The sequence below is a fragment of the Salmo salar genome, chromosome 20 (assembly GCF_965601325.2).
Source record: "Salmo salar chromosome 20, fSalSal1, whole genome shotgun sequence".
Lineage (NCBI taxonomy): Eukaryota > Metazoa > Chordata > Actinopteri > Salmoniformes > Salmonidae > Salmo > Salmo salar.
Genome location: NC_138310.1, coordinates 24994180 through 25017650, shown reverse-complemented (window position 1 = coordinate 25017650; position 23471 = coordinate 24994180). Strand labels below are relative to the sequence as shown.

Below are 23471 nucleotides of genomic sequence, written 5' to 3'. Positions count from 1 at the left end.
CACGCATCCATGCACCTTACATACACCTTACATTATGACATTTCCACACCTCATTCCTTTTTCTTTGTTTATTGTTAATAGTTTTGTTTTATAATAAAGAACGTTTTGAATTGGCCTATACCAGTTGTCGATGTCCTCTCATTTTTGCCACAGGCTATGAGCCGGCCTGTGACACTAATGATATATCTTTAAAAAACGGCATAGTAGAAAGGACTATCAACATATACTAAACAGCTCACGTTACAGACAGAAGCATGCTAACCAATCGAAACTCTTCTCCTGGCATGTCCAGCCCATCCATTACCTCAGTTCCTGACTTTTTCCGTGGCTAAACCAACTATGCTCCTAATTTAACAATTTTAAATCAAAGTGTATTGGTCACATACTGTACATATGGTTAGCATATGTTATTGCGAGTGTAGCGAAATGCTTGTGCTTCTAGTTCCGACAGTGCAGCAATATCTAACAAGTAATCTAACAATTCTACGACAACTACCTAATACACACAAATCTAAGTAAAGGGATGAATTAAGAATATGTACATATAAAAATATATGGATGGGCCATGACCGACCAGCATAGACGAGAGGCAATAGATGGTTATAAAATACAGTATATACATCTGGGATGAGTAGTTCAAGATATGTAAACATCATTATTAAAGTGGCAATAATAAAGTGACTAGTGATCTATTTGTTAGTGGCCAATGATTTCAAGTCTGTATGTACAGTTGAAGTCGGAAGTTTGCATACACCTTAGCCAAATACATTTAATCTCAGTTTTTCACAATTCCTGACATTTAATCCTAGTAAGCCTTCCCTGTCTTAGGTCAGTCAGTATCACCACTTTATTTTAAGAATGTGAAATGTCAGAATAATAGTAGAGAGAATGATTTATTTCAGCTTTTATTTCTTTCATCACATCCCCAGTAGGTCAGGAGTTTTCATACACTCAATTAGTATTTGGTAGAATTGCCTTTAAATTGTTTAACTTGGGTCAAACATTTCGGGTAGCCATCCACAAGCTTCCCACAATAAGTTGGGTGAATTTTTTACCCATTCCTCCTGACACAGCTAATGTAACTGAGTCAGGTTTGTAGGTCTCCTTGCTCGCACACGCTTTTTCAGTTCTGACCACACATTTTCTATAGGATTGAGGTCAGGGCTTTGTGATGGCCACTCCAATACCTTGACTTTTTTGTCCTTAGGCCATTTTGCCACAACTTTGGAAGTATGCTTGGGGTCATTGTCTATTTGGAAGACCAATTTGCGACCAAGCTTTAACTTCCTGACTGATGTCTTGAGATGTTGCTTCAATATATCCACATAGTTTTTATTCCACATAATTTTCCTTCCTTTTGTGAAGTGCACCAGTCCCTCCTGCAGCAAAGCACCCCCACAACATGATGCTGCCACCCCCGTGCTTCACGGTTGGGATGGTGTTCTTCGGCTTGCAAGCCTCCCCCCTTTTCCTCCAAACATAACGATGGTCATTATGGCCAAACAGTTCTATTTTTGTTTCATCAGACCAGAGGACATTTCTCCCAAAAATATGATCTTTGTCCCCATGTGCAGTTGCAAAGCATAGTCTGGATTTTTTATGCCGGTTTTGGAGCAGTGGCTTCTTTCTTGCTGAGCGGCCTTTCAGGTAATGTTGATATAGGACTCGTTTTACTGTGGATATAGATACTTTTGTACCTGTTTCCTCCAGCATCTTCACAAGGTCCTTTGCTGTTGTTCTGTGATTGATTTGCACTTTTTGCACCATAGTACGTTCATCTCCAGGAGACAGAACGCGTCTCCTTCCTGAGCGGTATGACGGCTGCGTGGTCCCATGGTGTTTATACTTGCGTACTATTGTTTGTACAGATGAACGTGGTACCTTCAGGCATTTGGAAATTGCTCCCAAGGATGAACTAGACTTGTGGAGGTCTACAATTTATTTTTCTGAGGTCTTGGCTGATTTCTTTTGATTTTCCCATGATGTCAAGCAAAGAGGCACTGAGTTTGAAGGTGTATGTCAACTTCTGATCCACTGGAATTGTGATACAGTGAATTATAAGTGAAATAATCTGTCTGTTAACAATTGTTGGAAACATTTCTTGTGTCATGCACAAAGTAGATGTCCAAACCGACTTGCCAAAACTATAGTTCGTTAACAAGAAATGTATGGAGTGGTTGAAAAACGAGTTTTAATGACTCCAACCTAAGTGTATGTAAACTTCTGACTTCAACTGTAGGTAGCAGCCTCTCTGTGTTAGTGATGGCTGTTTAACAGTCTGGTGGCCTTCAGATAGAAGCTATTTTTCAGTCTCTTGGTCCCAGCTTTGATACACCTGTACTGACCTCATCTTCTGGATGGTAGCGGGGTGAACAGGCAGTGGCTCAGGTGGTTGTTGTCCTTGATGATCTTTTTGGCCTTCCTGCTGTAATACAGCCCGACAGGATACTCCCAATTGTGCATCTGTAGAAGTTTGTGAGGGTTTTAGGTGACAAGCCACATTTCTTCAGCCTCCTGAGTTTGAAGAGGCGCTGTTGCGCCTTCTTCACCACACTGTCTGTGTGGGTGGACCATTTTAGTTTGTCCGTGATGTGTACGCCAAGGAACTTGAAACTTCCCACCTTCTACACTGCTGTCCCGTCAATGTGGATAGGGGGGTGCTCTTTCTGCTGTTTCCTGAAGTCCATGATCATCTCCTTTGTTTCGTTGACGTTGAGTGAGAGGTTGTTTTCCTGACACCACACTCCGAGTGCCCTCACTTCCTCCCTATAGGCTCTCATCATTGCTGGTGATCAAGCCTATTACTGTTGTGTTGTTTGCAAACCTGATGATCAAGTTTGAGGCATGCATGGCAACGCAGTCATGGGTGAACAGTGAGTACAGGAGGGGGCTGAGCACGCACCCTTGTGGGGTCCCAGTGTTGAGGATTAGCAAAGTGGAGATGTTGTTTCCTACCTTCACCACCTGGGGAGGCCTGTCAGGAAGTCCAGGACCCAATCGCACAGGGCGGGGTTTGAGACCCAGAGCCTCAAGCTTAATGTTGAGCTTGGAGGGTACTATGGTGTTAAATGCTGAGCTGTAGTCAATGAACAGCATTCTTACATAGGTTTTCCTCTTGTCCAGATGGGATAGGGCAGTGTGCAGTGGGATGGCGATTGCATCATCTGTGGACCTATTGGGGCGGTATGCTTATTGCAGTGGGTCTAGGGTGACAGGTAAGATGGCGGTGATATGATCCTTGGCTAGTCTCTCAAAGCACTTCATGATGACAGAAGTGAGTGCTACGGAGCGATAGTCATTCAGTTCAGTTACCTTTGCCTTCTTGGGTACAGGAAGCATGTGGGGTCAGCAGACTGGGATAGGGAGAGATTGAATATGTCCGTAAACACACCAGCCAGCTGGTTTGCGCATGCTCTAAGGATGCAGCTAAGGATGCCGTCTGAGCCGTTTAAATGTCTTACTCGCGTCGGCCACGGAGAAGGAGAGGGGGGGCACAGTCCTTGGTAGTGGTACGCGTCGGTGGCACTGTATTATCCTCATAGCGGGCAAAGAAAGTGTTCAGTTTGTCTGGAAGCAACACAGTGACTGATGTGGCTGGTTTTCGTTTTGTTGTACGTGATTTCCTGTAGACCCTGCCACATACGTCTCATGTCTGAGCTGTTGAATTGCGGCTCCACTTTGTCCCTATACTGACGTTTCACTTGTTTGACTGCCTTGTAGTGTATTCGGGCATATTCCCGGTCATCTTTCCATGGTTAAATGCGGTGGTTCGCCATCAATCCATGTTTTCTGGATAGGGTAGGTTTTAATAGTCACAGTGGGAACAACATCTCCTATGCACTTCCTTATAAACTCACTCACTGAATCAGCATATAAATCTATATTATTCTCTGAGGCTACCCGGAACATGTCCCAGTCCACGTGATCAAAACAATCTTGAAGCGTGGATTCCGATTGGTCAGACCAGCGTTGAATGATCCTCGTCACGGGTACATCCTGTTTGAGTTTCTGCTTATAGGAGGGGAGAAGCAAAATGTAGTCATGGTCGGATTTGCCGAACGGAGGGCGGGGGAGGGCATTGTATGCATCGCAGAAGTAGTAGCAGTGATCCAGTGTTTTGCCAGCCCGGCTACTACAATCTCGGCATGAATTTTGACTCAAAGAGATCTTGACTCAGAAAAGGTTGGTGACCACTGTTCTAGAGTTTTTCCTGTTAACATTACCCTTTATTGTGGCAATTGTGATCGAATCAAGACAATATTAGCCACTTTCAATGCAACATACCAAAACAAAATGAACTATGCAAGAGATTTTGTTGTAGGCAGAACACATCAGAGTAGGATTCTATTGCATTGACACGCACTACTCAGCCCGTACTCTACACAGACCAGTGCGGCATAAACAATCAGAGCTGCAGTAGGCCTATATGCAAATAGACCATTGCAAAATATGGATCTGTGCCATTTACTTTAAACTGGACTTTGTTTACAGCATGAGCGGTCATGAGTAGATGAGCTTGTTTTGAGATTAAAGCGAGAGCTGCATGTAGCCACGTGTGCACATGTTGTTCATATCCTTTGCTTGTTAGTGAGTTATTAGCCCAGTTCTAGATCATTTGTAGTCAGCAATAGGGGTGTGATTGCTTCCTATAAGAGCACAAAACGTATACATTTCTAGATATCTTTGAAAAATCAGGTAAATTGCTTTTTTTTGTCTTAAAGGGGCAGTGTTGTAGCCTATAGGCAGATGGCAGCATAATTTGTCTGATTCTCTGTAATAATGGTATTTTATTTTGTAAAGTGGTTTCTTGCATCAAACAACACAATAACATTTTCAGTCACCTCCTTGTCTGAAGGACAAGTGGATAAACAGTTTAATATCAAGCCCTGCATGTTTTTTTTCAAAAGTCTCATGGAATGTAGGCTTACATTGAACACCACAAATTGGATGCTACTGTAGGCTGAATGATATAACAGCTATTTCCATGTTAAAATGTTATGGGATGCATATAGACTCAGTGTTCACAGTTAACGCGCGCTGGAAGTTGCACAGAATTTTCACAACGTTCAAGTTTGCACTCAACAGACCAGAAATTTGCTCAGTGCTAAATTTTTTTAGAAGGAACATTGCCCCTCACCCATTGAGCACATTTGGGATGCTCTTGATCAATGTGTACTACAGCGTGTTCCAGTTCCCGCCAATATCCAACAACTTCACACAGCCATTGAAGAGGAGTGGGACAACGTTCCACAGGCCACAATCAACAGCCTGATCAACTCTATGCGAAGGATATGTGTAGCACTGCTTGAGGCAAATGGTGGTCACACCAAATACTGACTGGTTTTCAGATCCACGTCCCTACCTTTTAAAAAAAAAAGATATCTTTGACCAGCAGATGCATATATGTATTCCCAGTCATGTGAATTCGATAGATTAGAGCCTAATGAATTTATTTAAATTTCCTTATATGAACTGTAACTCAGTAAAATCTTTGAAATTGTTGCTTGTTGCCTTTATATATCTGTTCAGTATAGTTTGACCTAGGGTTGCAAAATTCCTGGAACTTTCAATAAATTCCCTGGTTTTCCCTAAATCCCAGTTGGATGTTTCCCTGGTTTTGATCTCTGTGTGTAGGCAGGACCTTGGGTTACATGCTGAGCTTGTATATTTGACCTGTGAAAGGAATAGAAATACCAACACACTTAACTGTTGTATCCTTTTGTATAGTTCATTGCAACGTGACAGTATGTGGGTGGGAATGTTTCTCAAAGTTAAAGTATGATGAACTGTATATTCTGAAAGTTATAAAGTGTGAGTACACACAGAGGCCATGTGTTTAAAGGCTGGTTTATACACTTGGTCTTGGCTCTCCCCAGGTCTTATCCTAATTTATCCTCTGGCCCCCCACCTCTCTCTAAATGTAACTACAGTATATGACTGTGTGTCGGTACAGCACTAAACTGCCATTATAGAGCTGTAGGAGGCTGTCTCGGTCATGGACGCTGTCTCAATCTCCACACCTGTCATACTGCCAGCTCTTAGACCAACTCTATCCTCACCTCCTTTCCAATGGCCTCTGTACCTGCAATAAGGACTGTTTGCCAGCGTTTTTAATTCTGAGCCACGTTCTAACTGTCATAGTAGAGCCTGGTTCCTAATGGTCTGGCAGGTCAACACAGTAGTTGTTGCATAAATCCAGTCTTGGGAGGGTCCATCCCTATCACGTGCAGAGTGGCACAGTATTAACCCTAACCCCACCCAGGTGAGACCCTAACACTGGAGCCCTGACAGTGGGGGTCAATGGATCTGTCCGCACTCAGAGTGTGTGAAGTGGAGGGGAAAGTCAATGGCCAGGTGTGGGGAGACAGGCCAAAGTCAATAAATTTAACTCTAGATTAAAACTATTGATCCCAGGCCATTTGTAAACAATAAATAAGGGCTGAGGGGAGTGGCGGACAGCTGGGACTATGTTTCCGCTGTGCTGGGGTGTCTGCGCCCCTCCTCCCCTGCCCTAAGAGGGCTGCAGCCCCCAATGCCTCATTCTCATTTCGCCTGTGCCACCCACATTGATTTTCAATTTGTTTCTCTTCGGCTGTGGATCATCAGCTCCCTGGCCAGGAGAGGCTGAGGGATAGGGGGTGGGGTCTCTGTTCAAAGGGGCTGTGAGGAGGGAGGCAGGCATGCAGGCATTCCTTGTACAAATGGTGTTTTGATAAAAAAATCACTTGTAAGTCGATAGTTTTTTATTAAACTGTGCACAAACCTGATTGATGAAGATAGGTGGTTTGCAGAGTATGTGGAGGAGAACCTTTCTGTGTGTATGTGTGTGTGACATTAAGGTTTTTGTGAAAAGGCACAGCAGACTTTTACAGTCATAAAACAGTTTTATGGTTTTAAGAATATCAACAACAAAAACATCCAATGCTATTGATACATACCTTCACTATATATACAGTACATTATACAATGTTTCTTAGTCGGTAAACACTCTTAAAACTGCCACCATGTTTTCTTCTAAACTGAGCTAATGCTCAAGCAAAATAAAATGTGATGTAATTTCTGCTATAACCAAGGGATTCAGTTTAATTAGTCGATGTTAGATCGAACTTGCGAGACCCTCCATTTAGTCCGTACCCCCTCTCTCTCCTCTAACCCCCAGCTAACCCCCCTTCCTCCCCCAACATAACATGGACAGGTCTGTCCCTAATCGCTGGTCATCCGGGCTAGTTGGAGTAGGGACAGCTCCATCCCATTAAATGAGGATTGCTCTGGCAGTGAAGATGAATGGTCTCTTCAGGGAGAGATCTCTCTTGCCGTCACGCCCGAGACCCTCTGGGTGCCGCCATATTTTTCTTCGTCCCCGAGTCGCAGCCGTCAACGCGGCCGACAGCAGCCGTACTGCTTAATACCTTTTAAATTGTTTTAATTTTCTGTCTTTATTGATCTCAGGGTTTGATTAATCAGATCATTGAAGCAGGCAGTTAGTACAATCAAAATTGTCAGCCCATGTCAGGGATGATTAGGTGCTAGAGTGTGTTTGTGTGCTTGCGTGTGTGTATATGTGTGTGTGCACGTTTGAGTGTGTACTGTGTACGTGTTATTGCAGTAAGACTATGTGTTTCTGTGGAGAAAAGTGAGTTGAGCATAATATAATTGCTTGAAAAAAGGGGAGGGTTGAAGGCCGGGTGTGTGTGAGACTAGATCTACTGAAGATTGGGATGGTTAATGATAATAATGGAATCAGAATCGGATCATGTTGGATGACACAGACTCAGACATTAGGTTGTTTCTTTAAGTCATTATGACTGTATTTTACCACTGAAGCCAGAGTGCTGTGTCTGACCAGCATGGTCTAGCATGTCTCTTGAGCATGTTGAAGTGAATAAAGCTGTTTCGCAAGAAATGATGACGTTGAAACTTGAAACTATTTGGCATGGATTCAAACTAAGTGAGAACTGTACAAGGTATTTCTTGAAGGATGCAATATTGGAAAATCAGACATTCTATATTCACTAACAGAAAAAAATCTGTCTACCTATACTGTACTAGCTAATGTACATAATAAAATTGCAAACTTAAATCAAACTCTATACTATCATCAATGCAGAAACTGCCATTCTCAGCAATTGTTTTAAAGGAGCTTGTATTTTATTATTTGTCCTTACAGGCCCTGGGAAGCATGTACTTCATCCATAAGTCATTGAAAAACATCTACCAATATGATTTTAATGGTAAGGACATTACAATCATATCTGTATGACATCATTATTGACTTTGAATAACAAAAGATTAATGACATTTTGTTATCACCTTATGATGGATCACTTCCATTCAGGCCCTGCACATGGCGATAATTTCAGAACATCTGCATCAGTCCTGGTGTGCAAACTTGGCCCTTTGTAATATATCATGATTATAATATAATTAGAGTTTGGCACAAAAGAGTTTAGGAGGAAGCAAGATCAATTGTGTATGTCAGTCTGGAGATTCCTGTCTGTATTTTTATACACCGTGTCTGATCATCTTTTGAACGCCGCTGAGGGATGGACACCTCTTTTGGCCCAGACATATCAGTGAATCTGAATTGAGAGTGGGATGTATTATTTTCTTGTTGCATAGTCCAGTCACGTTAGGCATGGAAAAGCTCTTCAGAAAAGGCTTATGAAAGAGCCATTAACATCCCAGGCTGCCATGTTCTGTGTCGCCAGTCAGATCAGTGCACAGTGACCAAACACTGCCTAATGGCCTGATTATAGGTTCTCTGATCACATATGGTGCTGTTATAAGCTGAACGTCACTTTATTGATTAGTGTTTGCATGTTTTCTCACTATTTTACCCTTCCACGCCTTTCTCCCCCTCACAGTTAAGGATTTTAAAGCAGTGTCTGGACAGAACAAGCATGTAGGCTCCCTGGATGAAGTAACCACAGTGGAGAAAGAAAAATTCCTGAAGAATTTCTGGCCCGATGTAAGTGTGTGTGTGTGGGCTGGGAGAGATCAGGGTGGGCCGGGATGTGTTGGGACAAATGGGTCTATAGGGGCTGAAGGGGGAGTCTGCCCAATCTGACAGGGATATGAGACAAATTGTATTGAATAATCAATAATTACCAGAATGGCCCTCCAATGAGTTAGTTAAATGGTGCTATTTGTTGAACATTTCACATACAAAACATTCATCGGTATAGCTTCTGTTGTGTGATGTGTTTTGCAGTTCAAATGGTCTAGGAAGGGCTTTATGAGGACCCGGTGGATCATTCACAACCAGTACGTGCTCTACTCTACTCTACATTACTCTACTATACTGTCTACTATCACAGCTCATCAATAGACAGGGACCCACAGAGAGAGAGGCTGCTCGAACAGTCACAGCCAGCTGTCAGCCCATTGCTCACTGCTACTGCAGTGGTTGAAGCTGAAGCTCAGCAAACACCCTCGGTTTCCTCTGCACAATAGTTACTATTTGCCCTCCTGTGTCACTACCACCGGGTCTTAGACAAAAGGAGTTCATGGGCAGAGTGCTACAAGGTCACCCTGTAAGTAAACACAGCCTGCCAGTTGTATGCACATTAATTGTGTTCAGGTGGCAGCAGCAGAAAAGGAGTTAATGCTTGGCACAGGAGACAAATGTGTTTCTTTGTGGACTAGCATGCACCTCGAGTGCACTCACTAATAAGTAAGCTCTTCATAACTACCACTGAACGGTTCCCACACATACACACGTGTAGATTTGATAGAAGGCAATAACAAATATCTTCCCAATGATTTCGTTTTTTCATAGATCTGCCTGCCACTTCTCACTTTGTGTGTGTGTGTGTGCGTGCGTGCATGTGTGTGCTCTCGGCAGGGGTCTGGACCTAGTCAACGTACACCTCTTCCATGATGCCTCCAACCTCATTGCCTGTAACACCAGTCCCTCCATTTACTCAGACAACCGCCAGAAGGCCCTGAGATATGTCATCAACAGGTAAGCCTGTCCATTCTCAGCTTTGGAGAACAGCTCAAGTCCAACTACTTGAGAGATATAAGGCTTTTGCATTGAGCCTACTTTGATTAATACCACTGTCGTTTCCTTCCAGGATATCAGACAGCAGCTACACCCCACTCCCCTTCTTCCTGTTTGGGGATTTCAACTTTCGCCTGGACACCCTTAGCCTGGTCCAGGTATTATTACATGGCCCACTTCCTTAAGAATTTCATGAGAATCAGAAATCAGGAAACTTTACTAATGGTTAGATGACTATAGAGTTTTAGTTGACCTAACTGTGTGTGTTCCAGAACTTGTCCACTTCAGCAGTGGTGCAGACAGTGAAGAAGGACAGCAGTAACGAGGTGGAAAAAATTATCTGTGAGCAAAAGGACAATGACCACAAGGTGAGTCTCCCCACCCATCAACCTCTTCCATCCTACTGTCTCCCTGTTGTTATTCAGATTCAGACATTTACTGTATCCCCTGTTCCTTCATCTCAAGGTTCTTCTCCATATTGAGACCAAGATATTTGCCTACCTGCACCAGGCAGTGTTCACAGAGGACAACGGCAGAGCGGTGAGAACATTATCTACTGTATACATCAACCCCACCCATATTAATCTCATGGGCTACCACTCGCTGCCTTAACAGCAATCATTAATGCCTTGGCGCCGATGACGTGGATGTCGATTAAGGCAGCACCCCCCCTCCCCACCTCTCTGATTCAGACGGGTTGGGCTGAATGCGGAAGACACATTTCGGTTGAATGCATTCAGTTGTCCAACTGACTAGGTAGCCCATTTCCCTTTCCTGTCCCTACCAGTTCTAAACTGAAAACAACCACAGAAGATGCTTCATTAAAGGGGGGCTGAACTTCCTGATTTGGCCTAATTTTTCGGCTAGGTCATTAAGAAATGCAGCGGCCATGACTGAAGCCAAATGTCTTGTGAGGGTGGTTTCATTTGTGTGTGTGTGTGTGTGTGTGTGTGTGTGTGTGGTTGCACGTGGCAAGAGTTTGTACATTCACTCTGTCAAAACAGTACACAGTTAGTCACTCACCCTTCTAGATAACTTGAAACAGTCTAACCAGGTCTTGTCTTGAAGTCACCTAGGCTAGCTAGTGCTTGCCAACTTCTTTCACCAATTATCTTCAGCCGGCTGGTGTGCAACCGTGGCAAAGTTGGTTTGACATTGGGTAGCCTATCTCTAGGGCTAGTTGGGAACAATCAATAACTTACACAATGTAAATGGGACAATATTTTCCTGTTACACATCTTTTAGTTGTCTCATTAAATGCTTTCAATATTTGTATATGAACTTTGACAATTTATAGTTGGTTTTAGGTTTTTAAATCGTTGGAATTTGGAGCTATTGTCCCATGTACATTGTGTAATTTACTGATGGTCCCTAACTAGCCCGATATGGATGTCGAATGTCAAACTAAATTGACCATGGGCATTATGATTGGGTTGGGTTCAGCTGCACCCGACCCAATCACTTGGATGCTGCCAGCTGTGGGCATGTGGCCAGGATTGAAATAAACCCAACCTAATGAAAACTGTTATGGTACACTTCATGCTGAGGAGTATTTCTGTCTGTAAAAATGCCATTTTATGAAGAAAAACTAATTCTGATTGGCTGGGCTCCCCAGTGGGTGGGCCTGGCTGCCAAGTGGATGGGCCTATGCCCTCCAAGGCCCACCCATGGCTGCATCCCTCCCTGCCCAGTCATGTGAAATCCATAGATTAGGGCATAATGAATTTAGATCAATTGACTGATTTCCTTATATGAACTGTAACTCAGTAAAACATTTGAAATTGTTGCATGTTGCGTTTAAATATTTTTGTTTAAGTAATGGTGAATTCTAGGTGAAAGTGAATATTCACATTATGCAGATCTTTATGGTTTGCAGATACCATGTTTTCAGACCTCCAGTAATTGTTAATCCTTCTATATCCCTCAGATTCTGAAGTATGACAAGGAGATCTCAGCCTTTCATGATGTCATTACAGAGGAAGACATCCTGTTTCCACCCAGGTAAGTATCATCTCTAATAATCTTCTCCTTTCCCCCTTCTGATAACCAGGCGGCGAATCGCATCTCTGCATGTCTGTCAGACATATCAGTGTGGATGACGGATCACCACCTCAAGCTGAACCTCGGCAAGACGGAGCTGCTCTTCCTCCCGGGGAAGGACTGCCCGTTCCATGATCTCGCCATCACGGTTGACAACTCCCTTGTGTCCTCCTCCCAGAGTGCTAAGAACCTTGGCGTGATCCTGGACAACACCCTGTCGTTCTCCACTAACATCAAGGCGGTGACCCGATCCTGTAGGTTCATGCTCTACAACATTCGCAGAGTACGACCCTGCCTCACACAGGAAGCGGCGCAGGTCCTAATCCAGGCACTTGTCATCTCCCGTCTGGATTACTGCAACTCGCTGTTGGCTGGGCTCCCTGCCTGTGCCATTAAACCCCTACAACTCATCCAGAACGCCGCAGCCCGTCTGGTGTTCAACCTTCCCAAGTTCTCTCACGTCACCCCGCTCCTCCGCTCTCTCCACTGGCTTCCAGTTGAAGCTCGCATCCGCTACAAGACCATGGTGATTGCCTACGGAGCTGTGAAGGGAACGGCACCTCCATACCTTCAGGCTCTGATCAGGCCCTACACCCAAACAAGGGCACTGCGTTCATCCACCTCTGGCCTGCTGGCCCCCCTACCTCTGAGGAAGCACAGTTCCCGCTCAGCCCAGTCAAAACTGTTCGCTGCTCTGGCACCCCAATGGTGGAACAAGCTCCCTCACGACGCCAGGACAGCGGAGTCAATCACCACCTTCCGGAGACACCTGAAACGCCACCTCTTTAAGGAATACCTAGGATAGGATAAAGTAATCCTTCTAACCCCCCCCCCCCTTAAAAGATTTAGATGCACTATTGTAAAGTGGTTGTTCCACTGGATATCATAAGGTGAATGCACCAATTTGTAAGTCGCTCTGGATAAGATTGTCTGCTAAATGACTTAAATGTAAATGTAAATGTATCATCCCTGGCAGCCTAGTCACTATGACGATCAATCCCTGTTACTATGCCTGAGGAGTGTTACTGCTGACACTAACTGCCATGCTGTGTGTCTGTCTGTCAGTTACCCATACAGTGAGGACAACACTAAACCCACCCAGTACATGAACACTCGCTGCCCCTCCTGGTGTGACCGCATTCTCATGTCTCACACTGCCCAAGACATCATCCACAGGGTGAGTCACTTGGCAACACTCTGCCATCCACACTTCATGGACTAATTGATGTATTTACCATAGATCCATGTTCTACTGGCCAATTAAACAGCTGTGTGTTTCATTTTAGAGAGATGAGGGAGCGAGCAGTGTGGTTTACAACACAATGGGCCCTAGTGTCTGCATGGGAGACCACAAGGTAATGTTTTTTTTTTATATAAGGTAACATGTCGGGTCTTGAAAATGGCCCTTGATAAACAGGACGAAACTTATGTACCATTGTGTATTCCTCCTTTTTTCCCAGCCTGTTTTCTTGTCCTTTGCACTGAAGACGAATGGCCATTGACAAGGATCCCGCTCAATGGTAAGAGCATATGTGCTAGTGAGTGTGTAGTATATGTTGTGTAGGTATACAGGACCATAACCAGGGGGTCACTCTGAAAGAGTGATTACAGGCCAAAATCATTTCCAACTCCTGGGCCTTATTCCCCAGAGAGCCAAAGGCCAGGCTGGTCCAGTGGAGTGCTGTGGGGATGAACTAAGATGAAGTGGCTCTGTGGACAAACTGTCTCCTTTGTGCATAATGTAGTTTAATGTCACTTCTGTTGATCTATGTCTATAGAATGTTCTCTTCTGTCACTGTGTGTAGCTACACCAAGCCCAATGTGGGACCTCTGTTCATTCATTACCAGACAGATCGCCAGCCAGAGAGACATGCATCGTGCAGAGCAGTGTATTGGCATTTTTACGGCCGTGATTTTGTTTTGCTGCCTGTTATATGGCTTTTTCATAGGATGGTTCTTTCCTTTATGAGGATTCCTCTTCAGGAGGATCTAACGGTGATGAAAGCCATTTCAGAAAGGAAACACCACGTAAAAATATGTTTAACCATTTATTAAAGAATTAATAATGCAAGTCTTGGCGATATAGGCTCTGCTCCTTCAAGGTAGCTCACAGCCCAAGCAAAGCATCAATATATAAAATGACCTACAAGCAGTGAGCGTGGATGGCTATACCAATCCCCCAGCAGGAAAACAGAACCTAACAGGAAGCTGGTTTGGTGGTGGGAGCAAACGCATACTAGCAGTAGCAGCAAGCGACAGTAGGATGTTTGAACAGAACCCGTCAGTTTAAATGGACCGCCAAATAAGGTAAGTGTGATTGTTACTAGCATCAAATTAGATGCACTCAGGTTCCCTTTCTGAACTGGCTTCGCTTTATGCATCGGAAGAACTTAGGGCCGTCAATTAGCTTTTCAATGAGAGGGACAGCATTCCAAATATTATGTGATTATCTGGTCTGCCATGCCTTTCCTGGTTCCATCTATGAATCCAGTAGGATTTCACCCAATTTGGACTTTTATGTTTTATTTTTTTATCTCCTTTACCAATCCTATATCATTCATTTACACATTGAAATATCAAATTATTTATAGATGTTATGTTTTCCTTGTGGATGGTAAAGAGTGTATTAACTTTTCTCCCTTTAGGTATGCCAGTATCTATCCAACACAAGTCCCACTGGCCATCACTATCACACTCCCACTCCACTATCCGTACCAGAGGATAAACAGAACAGCTCCTAGCCAGTCACAGGACCCAGCCTCTCCCTGATGTGCATGCAGTCAGTCAGTATCCACCCAACCAGGTCTCTCACGTTCTCTCCTCTCACTCCAAGTTATTGATTGCCATGGCTTGGGTGACATCACCACAGATTTGATCATCAGCATTATGGATTTTTTTGACGGACAATTTGCTCTGTCCTGTGCTGGGCCATATATCTTAAATCGTCTCACCCCAAAATACACAGAGATGCAGGGGTATTTTTTGAAGTCCTACCTTCAGTGCTCGACCATTGGAACCAGAGTATGTGTGGCAGATTGCTGGGTGGAATAGGGCCAACAAAAAGACAATGTGGGACTGCTGATGTTCAGCCCACGGTCTTGTCATGGAGGGCACAAGTCTGTCCCAGTGGGATTAAGGAGACATGTGAGGACACACACACTGGCATCTTGCCAAGTAAATACCCTAACTTCAGCTGATCAAACGGTTTTCAGTTGTCAAGGGTTTACATTTAAGTATTCCTTCTGACATCCCTGAATGGAATATGCATGCATGCTTTTCAGTTGTATTTTAGTAGTCTTTTATTTTTCCTATTTATTTTCTAACTTTTAACTGGTTACTATCAATATAAGTATGCTTAAATCAAATATTCAGAAACACAATAAACAAAAGCTACTGCAGTATTTCAATGCACCGTCAGCATGTTTGGCCAGCTTGCATCCCTCTTCAGAATAGAGCAGTAGCATAATACGCATTTCTCTGTGCATTCTCATGTTGTGTTGTGTTGTCTTTTGTTAAAAACATACATTTCAACAGTACATACAGTGCCTTCAGAAAGTATTCATACCCCTTGACTTATTTCACGTTGTGTTAAAGCCTAATTCAAAAAATGGATTACATTAAAAAAAAATCTCACCCATCTACATGCAATACCCCATAATGTCAAAGTGAAACATGCTTTTATTTATTTTAGCAAATTTATTGAAAATGAAATACAGAAACATCTCATTTACATAAGTATTCAGACTCGTGAGTCAATACTTTGTAAAAGCGATTACAGCTGTGAATCTTTTTGGGTAAGTCTCTAAGAGCTTTGCACACCAGGATTGTACAATATTTGCCCAATCTTTTTTAAATTCTTCAAGCTCTGTCAAGTTTATTGTTGATTATTACTAGACAGGTGCTATTAAGTCTTGCCATAGATTGTCAAGCCGTTTTAGGTCAAAATTGTAACTAGGCCACTCAGGAACATTCAATGTCATTTTGGTAAGCAACTCCAGTGTAGATTTGGCCTGTGGTTTATAAAAAATAAATACCTTTTTACCCTTTTTTCTCCCCAATTACGTGGTATCCAGTTGGTAGTTACAGTCTTGTCTCAACGCTGCAACTCCCGTACAAGAGCCGTGCATCCTCCGGAACACAACCCAGCCAAGCCCAGCACTGCTTCTTGACACAATGCCCGCTTAACCCGGAAGCCAGCCACACCAATGTGTCGGAGGAAACACCGTACACCTGGCAACCGTGTCAGTGTGCATTGCACCCGGCCCACCACAGGAGTCACTAGTGCACGATGGGATGAGATCATCCGTGCCGGCCAAACCCTCCCCTAACCCAGATGACCCTGGGCCAATTGTGCCCCGCCCCATGGGTCTCCTGGTCGCAGCCGGCTGCGACAGAGCCTGGACTCGAACCAGGATCTCTAGTGGCATAGCTAGCACTGCGATGCAGTGCCTTAGACGACTGCGCCACTCGGGAGGCCCTTGGCCTTGTGTTTTAAGTTATTTTCCTGCTGAAAAGTGAATTTGTCTCCGGTGTCTGTCGGAAAGCAGACTTAACCAGGTTTTCTTCTAGGATTTTGCCTGTGCTTGTAGCTGTATTCCATTTCCTTTTATTAAAAAAACTCCCTAGTCCTTGCCGACGACAAGCATACCCATAACATAATGCAGCCACTACCAAGCTTCAAAATATGAAGAGTGGTACTCATTGATGTGTTGTTGGATTTGCCCCAAACATAACGCTTTGTATTCAGACAAAGTAATACATTTTGCAACGTTTTTTGCAGTATTACTTAAGTGCCTTGTTTCAAACAGGATGCATGTTTTTTAAACACTTTTTATTCTGTACAGGTTTCCTTCTTTTCAGTCTGTCATTTTAAAATTTTATTTTTTAAATGTATTTCACCTTTATTTAACCAGGTAGGCCAGTTGAGAACAAGTTCTCATTTACAACTTCGACCTGGCCAAGATAAAGCAAAGCAGTGCGACAAAAACAACAACACAGAGTTACACATAAACAAACGTACAGTCAATAACACAATTGAAAAATCTATGTACAGTGTGTGCAAATGTAGAAGATTAGGGAGGTAAGGCAATAAACAGGCCATAGAGGCGAAATAATTACAATTTAGCATTAACGCTGGAGTGATAGATGTGCAGATGATGATGTGCAAGTAGAGATACTGGGGTGCAAAAGAGCAAGAAGATAAATAACAATATGGGGATGAGGTAGTTGGGTGTGCTATTTACAGATTGGCTGTGTACAGGTACAGTGATCAGTAAACTGCTCTGACAGCTGATGCTTAAAGTTAGAGAGGGAGATATAAGTCTCCAGCTTCAGTGATTTTTTGCAATTCGTTCCAGTCATTGGTAGCAGAGAACTGGAAGGAAAGGCAGCCAAAGGAATTGTTGGCTTTGGGGATGACCAGTGAAATATACCTGTTGGAGAGCGTGCTAAGGGTGGGTGTTGCTATGGTGCTAGCAAAGACTTATAGATGACCTGGAGCCAGTGGGTTTTGTGACGAATATGTAGCGAGGGCCAGCCAACGAGAGCATACAGGTCATAGTGGTGAGTAGTATATGGGGCTTTGGTGACAAAACGGATGGCACTGTGATAGACTACATCCAGTTTGCTGAGTAGAGTGTTGGAGGCTATTTTGTAAATGACATTGCCGAAGTCAAGGATCGGTAGGATAGTCAGTTTTACGAGGGTATGTTTGACAGCATCAGTGAAGGAGGCTTTGTAGCGAAATAGTAAGCCTATTCTAGGTTTAATTTTGGATTGGAGATGCTTAATGTGAGTCTGGAAGGAGAGTTTACAGTCTAACCAGTCACCTAGGTCTTTGTAGTTGTCCACATATTCTAAGTCAGAACCGTCCGGAGTAGTGATGCTAGTTGGGCGGGCGGGTGCGGGCAGCAATTGGTTGAAGAGCATGCATTTGGTTTTACTAGCATTTAAAAGCAGTTGGAGGCCACGGAAGGAGTGTTGTATGGCATTGAAGCTCGTTTGGATGTTTTTTAACACGGTGTACAAAGAAGGGCCATAAGTATACAGAAGGGTGTTGTCTGCCTAGAGGTGGATCAGAGAATCACCAGCAGCAAGAGCGACATCATTGATATGTACAGAGAAAAGAGCCGGCCCGAAAAAGGAACCCTGTGGCACCCCCATAGAGACTAGTTTAGGATTGTGGAGTGAGTATAATGGTGTTGATCCATCGTCAGTTTTGTCATATCACAACCAAAATCACAAAAATCCCTGAGTAGTTTCCTTCCTCTCCTACAGCTGAGTTAGGAAGGACACCTGTATCATTTTAGTGACTGAGTGTATTAATACATCATCAAAAGCCTAATTAATAACTTCATCATACTCAAAGGGATATTTAGCAGCGTCTGCTTTTTATTTTTTTATTCAGGCTTGTCATAACAAAGGGGTTGAATACTTATTTGACTCAAGGCATTTCAGCTTTACATTTTTTATTAATTTCAAAAATAATTATTCAAAAACAAATCCACTTTGACATTATGGGGTATTGTGTGTGCATCAGTGACACAAAATCTAAATGTAACCTATTTTTAATTCAGGCTCTGACAACAAAATGTGGAAAAAGTAAAGGGGTGTGAATACTTTCTGAATGCACTGTACATACTATCCCAGCTCATCCCTCGAACAGTCTACGTAAAAAAAAATGCCACGCTGAGGTCTCTTTTCCTAACCTCCTTCCATCACTATGGTTATAACTCAGCTTAAATCAATAAGATCATGTAAAAGACCAGTGGGGCCAGATTCAGGCTGGGAGCCCATCAGGTCAGTATGAAAAATGGAAATGCCCTCCCTCCCCATCGGACCTCTACCTTGGATTCCCGCAGACTCTAAAGTATAACATCTACATGCTGCTGAATACTGATTATCACTGGGCTTTGCCTGCCTGCTACTCCACTCTGCTGGGTATACTCTCTGGCGGGTTGTACATTGACATATTATGGGGTGGGCCCATGTAATGGACAAACTTATTATGGTTCAACTGTAAGGTTAGTCCCTACTCTACCGGACATTAAGTCAGGACACCATGATAGCTGGCAGTTATGTAGTCTGTTTTCATTTCTGATGTGTATTGCCTGTGGTACGCAGCTACGTTGTTATCATGAAGTGCTTTATTCCATAAACTATGGGCTAGTCCTTTAAAGTAGCTCCTCAAAGATTCAAATATTTGTTCATGTGTTTTTAGAGAGTTGAGGATTGTGCTAATAGAGATTTCTCTTGTTCAGGGGAACTGGCTGAATGTTATTTTGTTTTTAATGATGCATTCACCTAATTTTAACATTCTGTCATAAAGAGCACATGTTCAACCTAATAAAAAACACATTTTCCCATCTCAAGAGGTTAAATAAAAAAAATACTATAGAAAGCGCCTATTAAGTGCCAAATAAAGTAACAGGGTTGACAATTTAATCTTACAGTAGCAAGAAAAAGTATGTGAACCCTTTGGAATTACCTGGATTTCTGCATAAATTGGTCATCAAATTTGATCTGATCTTCATCTAAGTCACAACAATAGACAAACATAGTGTGCTTAAACTAATAACACACAAATTATTGTATTTTTCTTGCCTATATTGAATACATCATTTAAACATTCACAGTATAGGTTGGAAAAGTATGTGAACTCCTAGGCTAATGGAGTCAGCTGTCAAAAAAAAACATTGCTGCGCGTCTTATGTTTCCAAAAGTGCACCTGGATGTTCCACAGCGCTACTGGCTAAATATTCTGTGGACAGAATAAACTACAGTGGATTTGTTTGAAAGGAACATACAACACTATGTGTGGAGGGTTCACTGCACTGTGAATGTTTACACGGTGTGTTCAATAAAGACATGAAAACATATCATAGTTTGTGTGTTATTTGTTTAAGCAGACTGTGTTTGTCTATTGTTGTGACCTAGATGAAGATCAGATTACATTTTATGACCAGTTTATGCAGAAATCCAGGTATTTCCAAAGGGTTCACATACTTTTTCTTGCCACTGTAAATCAGCTGCAAATCCCCTTGTGATGGGGAATATAAGGGTGTTGTGTGCAACAGAGTGGCAATTGAATGCAAGCTTCACCCCAAAAATGTAATTGTTTAAAAAAATGTACGCTGTCTATATGTGGGTAACAGGGTTGACGTGTTGTTCTCGACCCACTCAGTTTTCCACCACAAAACACCAGAAAATGGACAAAATTATCTTCAGAAATGACTGTCAAAGCAACAAAATAGCTAGGGCTTTACAATGATGGTGAAAACTTGGAGAAGTGTTGGGGTTAAGTGGGTTAATCTTCCTAGAAGTCACAGAGGGTACACGGAGGGACGTTTAGAGTCTTTACTTATCTGATTTATTGAATTGTCTGTGTGGTCTATATTAAAGGGCACTTAATTGAATATAACTGTTAAAATTAATTATTTGTCATAGTTTATTCTTAAAATATCAAAGGGACGCAAAAGGCACTCATTTCGTGGAACGACCCATCTATTGTTTTACTGTTTCAGTTACTGTGATCAGTTTAACTTCTGCCAAATCACTACAACTTGTTTACCATACAATTATTTTAAATTAATGTGTCTGGAATGGATGTCTGATACCACAGCCACACACAAAATGACATGCAAGCACACACATGCACACCCAGGCACATGCTCACACAAACGCATGCAAAGTTCACAACATTTTAAGCTTGAAACCACTATATTATTTTGGTTGAAGTTATTTTATTGATTTGATCTATTTTCCGTGTTCCATGTTGATTTCTGCTGCAGCCGATCTTTGTTCATTGTCCATCTGTATTTTGTATGAAATGGATGGCTGGTTTGCATAATTGTGTTTTATTACGGACTAATTCAAAGACTTTTAAAATATAATAATGGTTTTCATATTATTTTATAGTTGTATGTGTTATTCAGAATGCACTTAAATGATCAATGCATATTAATGACTTTTTTTTATTTTACTGTTATACTCCCTATATTTTGAGGTAGAAAATGCATAATTTGTCATCAATCTTCCTCTGTAGTATGTGTTGACTGATTTACACTCAATCTGCTGTGAAGTAATTGTAGACTGATAATACCAGGATTCATTAGTTCAAATGTATAGATCATCCTTTTAATCTGGACCCCCTCAAATTTCCTTACGTTTGTTTACAATTAATGATTGATATGTCTGCGTGGAAAGTGCAAGGTCCACCTGTCAATAATATATTTGTAGTAGTTGATTCATGGTATGGTCAACATATTCTAATAATGCCCTCCAGGGAATGCTCTTGGTTTGGAGTTCAACATGAGGCCAGTAGTATTGTTAGACGGAGTGGACTAATGTTGTTTGTCATTTCTGGTCGAACACAAACAAACACTACATTCTTGTAATGCTTCCAGTTTTGTAAATAAATGTTGACCACTGCAATTACATTACTGTATAACTCTCCCTTAATGAGATTCTACCTTGCAAAATCAATATCAATTTTAGAGCTACTAGCTTGTTTCTTTGCAGTTGGCATTCTACTTGCAATTTATCTTAGAGTTGTGCAAGGGTTTCCCTTTTGGCAGGTAACTCTGATCACTATTTGGCTTTCTCTTTTAGTCACATCAGTGCTCTGCATAACACAACCATTACCATGTGATTTCAAATAAAGCTCATTATGTATGGTTTCACTCCAATGCTTGTCGACACCACTGGATGCTGGATGCAGCTGAATTGTAACATACCATAGGCGATGTACCACTCCTTTAATGTAGGCCTAATGTATGAAACGAGAATGCCTGGAATCTCCAATGCTTGTGGTGGAGTGTGTTTAAACAGTTCCCATCAACTGGGTTACAATGGGTTGTACTTGCTGTCAGGGAGGAACACACACAGATCACTGCAATGTGTTTTGGAGAGGTCATGCTGAAATAGGTAAACTTTTATTTGATTATTCTCATGCTAAATGTCCATCTGGACCTTACACACTCAACTTTAACTTATTATGGCCATGTTATTTATTCCCATTCTATGGTTTGAGAATTCAACCTGAGACATGCCTCTTTGGTTGGAGAGAGAAAAAGTGAGGCTGCGTATTGCTAGGACTTTGTGTGAAATAGATGGGATATTAAACGTGCCCTCTCAAGGTGGAATGGGCTGGCTATTTCGGACAGTCAGAACTGGCCAAGTTGTTTCGATCAATACCCTTTAAAACTCCAGAAAGGAAAAGCCAACTGAAATTGTGAGTTGCTCTGAATCCGATCCTCACAATTATTGCATTTTGGAGGACAAATGTTGATCCAATACCTTTGCCTTGGATTTATCAAGTGCTAGGCAAAATAATCAGCAGAAAAAGTACAGTCTGCAGTCAGCAAATGTAAAATGCGCACCAAAAACAATGTAAATGACCTGTCCTGGCCTAGATGCTGAAAGATTTAAGTAAAGCAGATGCCATGAATATGCAAGTTTCATTTATGAAGAGCTTTTGCGGTTTCACAGAACTGGGCTCTTAAAAATCTTTTTTTTATTCACTTTCATACGAAGCTGCACAAGAACTAAAGTGTTCTGAGAGTTTCCTAGATTCAATGATACAGCACAGGCTTCGTTTCCCAACCATGCCAAGACTGATATCAATGTTGCTCTTCAGCTTTTCCCAGCCTTTATCACTGCCTTTTCTCTCCTGTTTATAGAACTTTTAGTAGTAGAAAGGTATCTGCTATAGTATATTCATATGGTTATATTCTCAAAGTTTGTAGTCTGTATGCTGTTGCTGTTAACATATCATCTCTATCTTCAACTATAGCGCAACCTAACTCTTGACATTAGCGTCTTGTTTGTCTCAGAAATCCCAGACCTGGAGCATTGTTCACATTGTGGGAGGCAACCCGTCTGCCTAGGGAGACTAGCATCTTGTTGATGTTTTACTATCAACAATTGCATAATTGTTTCAACAGTACAACAAGCACAATGCATATTTTCCCTGGTGCTGGGCACACCCTCACACACTCCCTTCGCATCTGTCCTAATGACAAACAGCACTGAGCTGCAGGGGCCAGGGGTGAGAAATATTCAATTAGTGAATGAAATAGAATAGTAGCATTGATTTTGTGATGGCGTGGATGGGTCTGATGGCTTTGTATTCTACACAGAACAGTTCAGCCAGTCCAATTCCAGCACCCTGGTAACTACATAGATTACCTTGGGATTGGCCTTTGACCCCTCACTTCTACTCAATGATTGTGCCTTTCTACCCGCCATCTGTCTTAACTGTCGCTTTTAATGTATTAACAACTCTATTGCTGATATAGACTTCAATGTCTGTTTAGATGTCAGATACAGCACAGTATAAGTTGTTTGTTTGGGGATTGTTGTCTTTTATATGAAAACAATTACTGAAAAACCAAGTCATGACACAATCATTGTACCATTGTATTCAATA

General features: G+C 42.3%; 1 protein-coding gene across 1 annotated transcript in view; it reads left to right on the top strand.

Moving 5' to 3' along the window:
- LOC106579835 (inositol polyphosphate-5-phosphatase A) overlaps nt 1–21480 on the top strand; it is a 47347-nt gene extending 25867 nt beyond the window's left edge. Inside the window, exons 5-16 of the mRNA XM_014160092.3 lie at nt 8168–8231; nt 8865–8968; nt 9212–9264; nt 9845–9964; nt 10077–10161; nt 10276–10371; nt 10469–10543; nt 11931–12004; nt 13109–13220; nt 13330–13398; nt 13504–13563; nt 14689–21480. Of these exons, the coding sequence (XP_014015567.1) occupies nt 8168–8231; nt 8865–8968; nt 9212–9264; nt 9845–9964; nt 10077–10161; nt 10276–10371; nt 10469–10543; nt 11931–12004; nt 13109–13220; nt 13330–13398; nt 13504–13545 (894 nt within the window). The 3' untranslated portion in view covers nt 13546–13563; nt 14689–21480. The remainder of the gene's footprint in view (nt 1–8167; nt 8232–8864; nt 8969–9211; nt 9265–9844; nt 9965–10076; nt 10162–10275; nt 10372–10468; nt 10544–11930; nt 12005–13108; nt 13221–13329; nt 13399–13503; nt 13564–14688) is intronic.
- The last annotated feature ends 1991 nt before the right edge of the window (nt 21481–23471 follow it).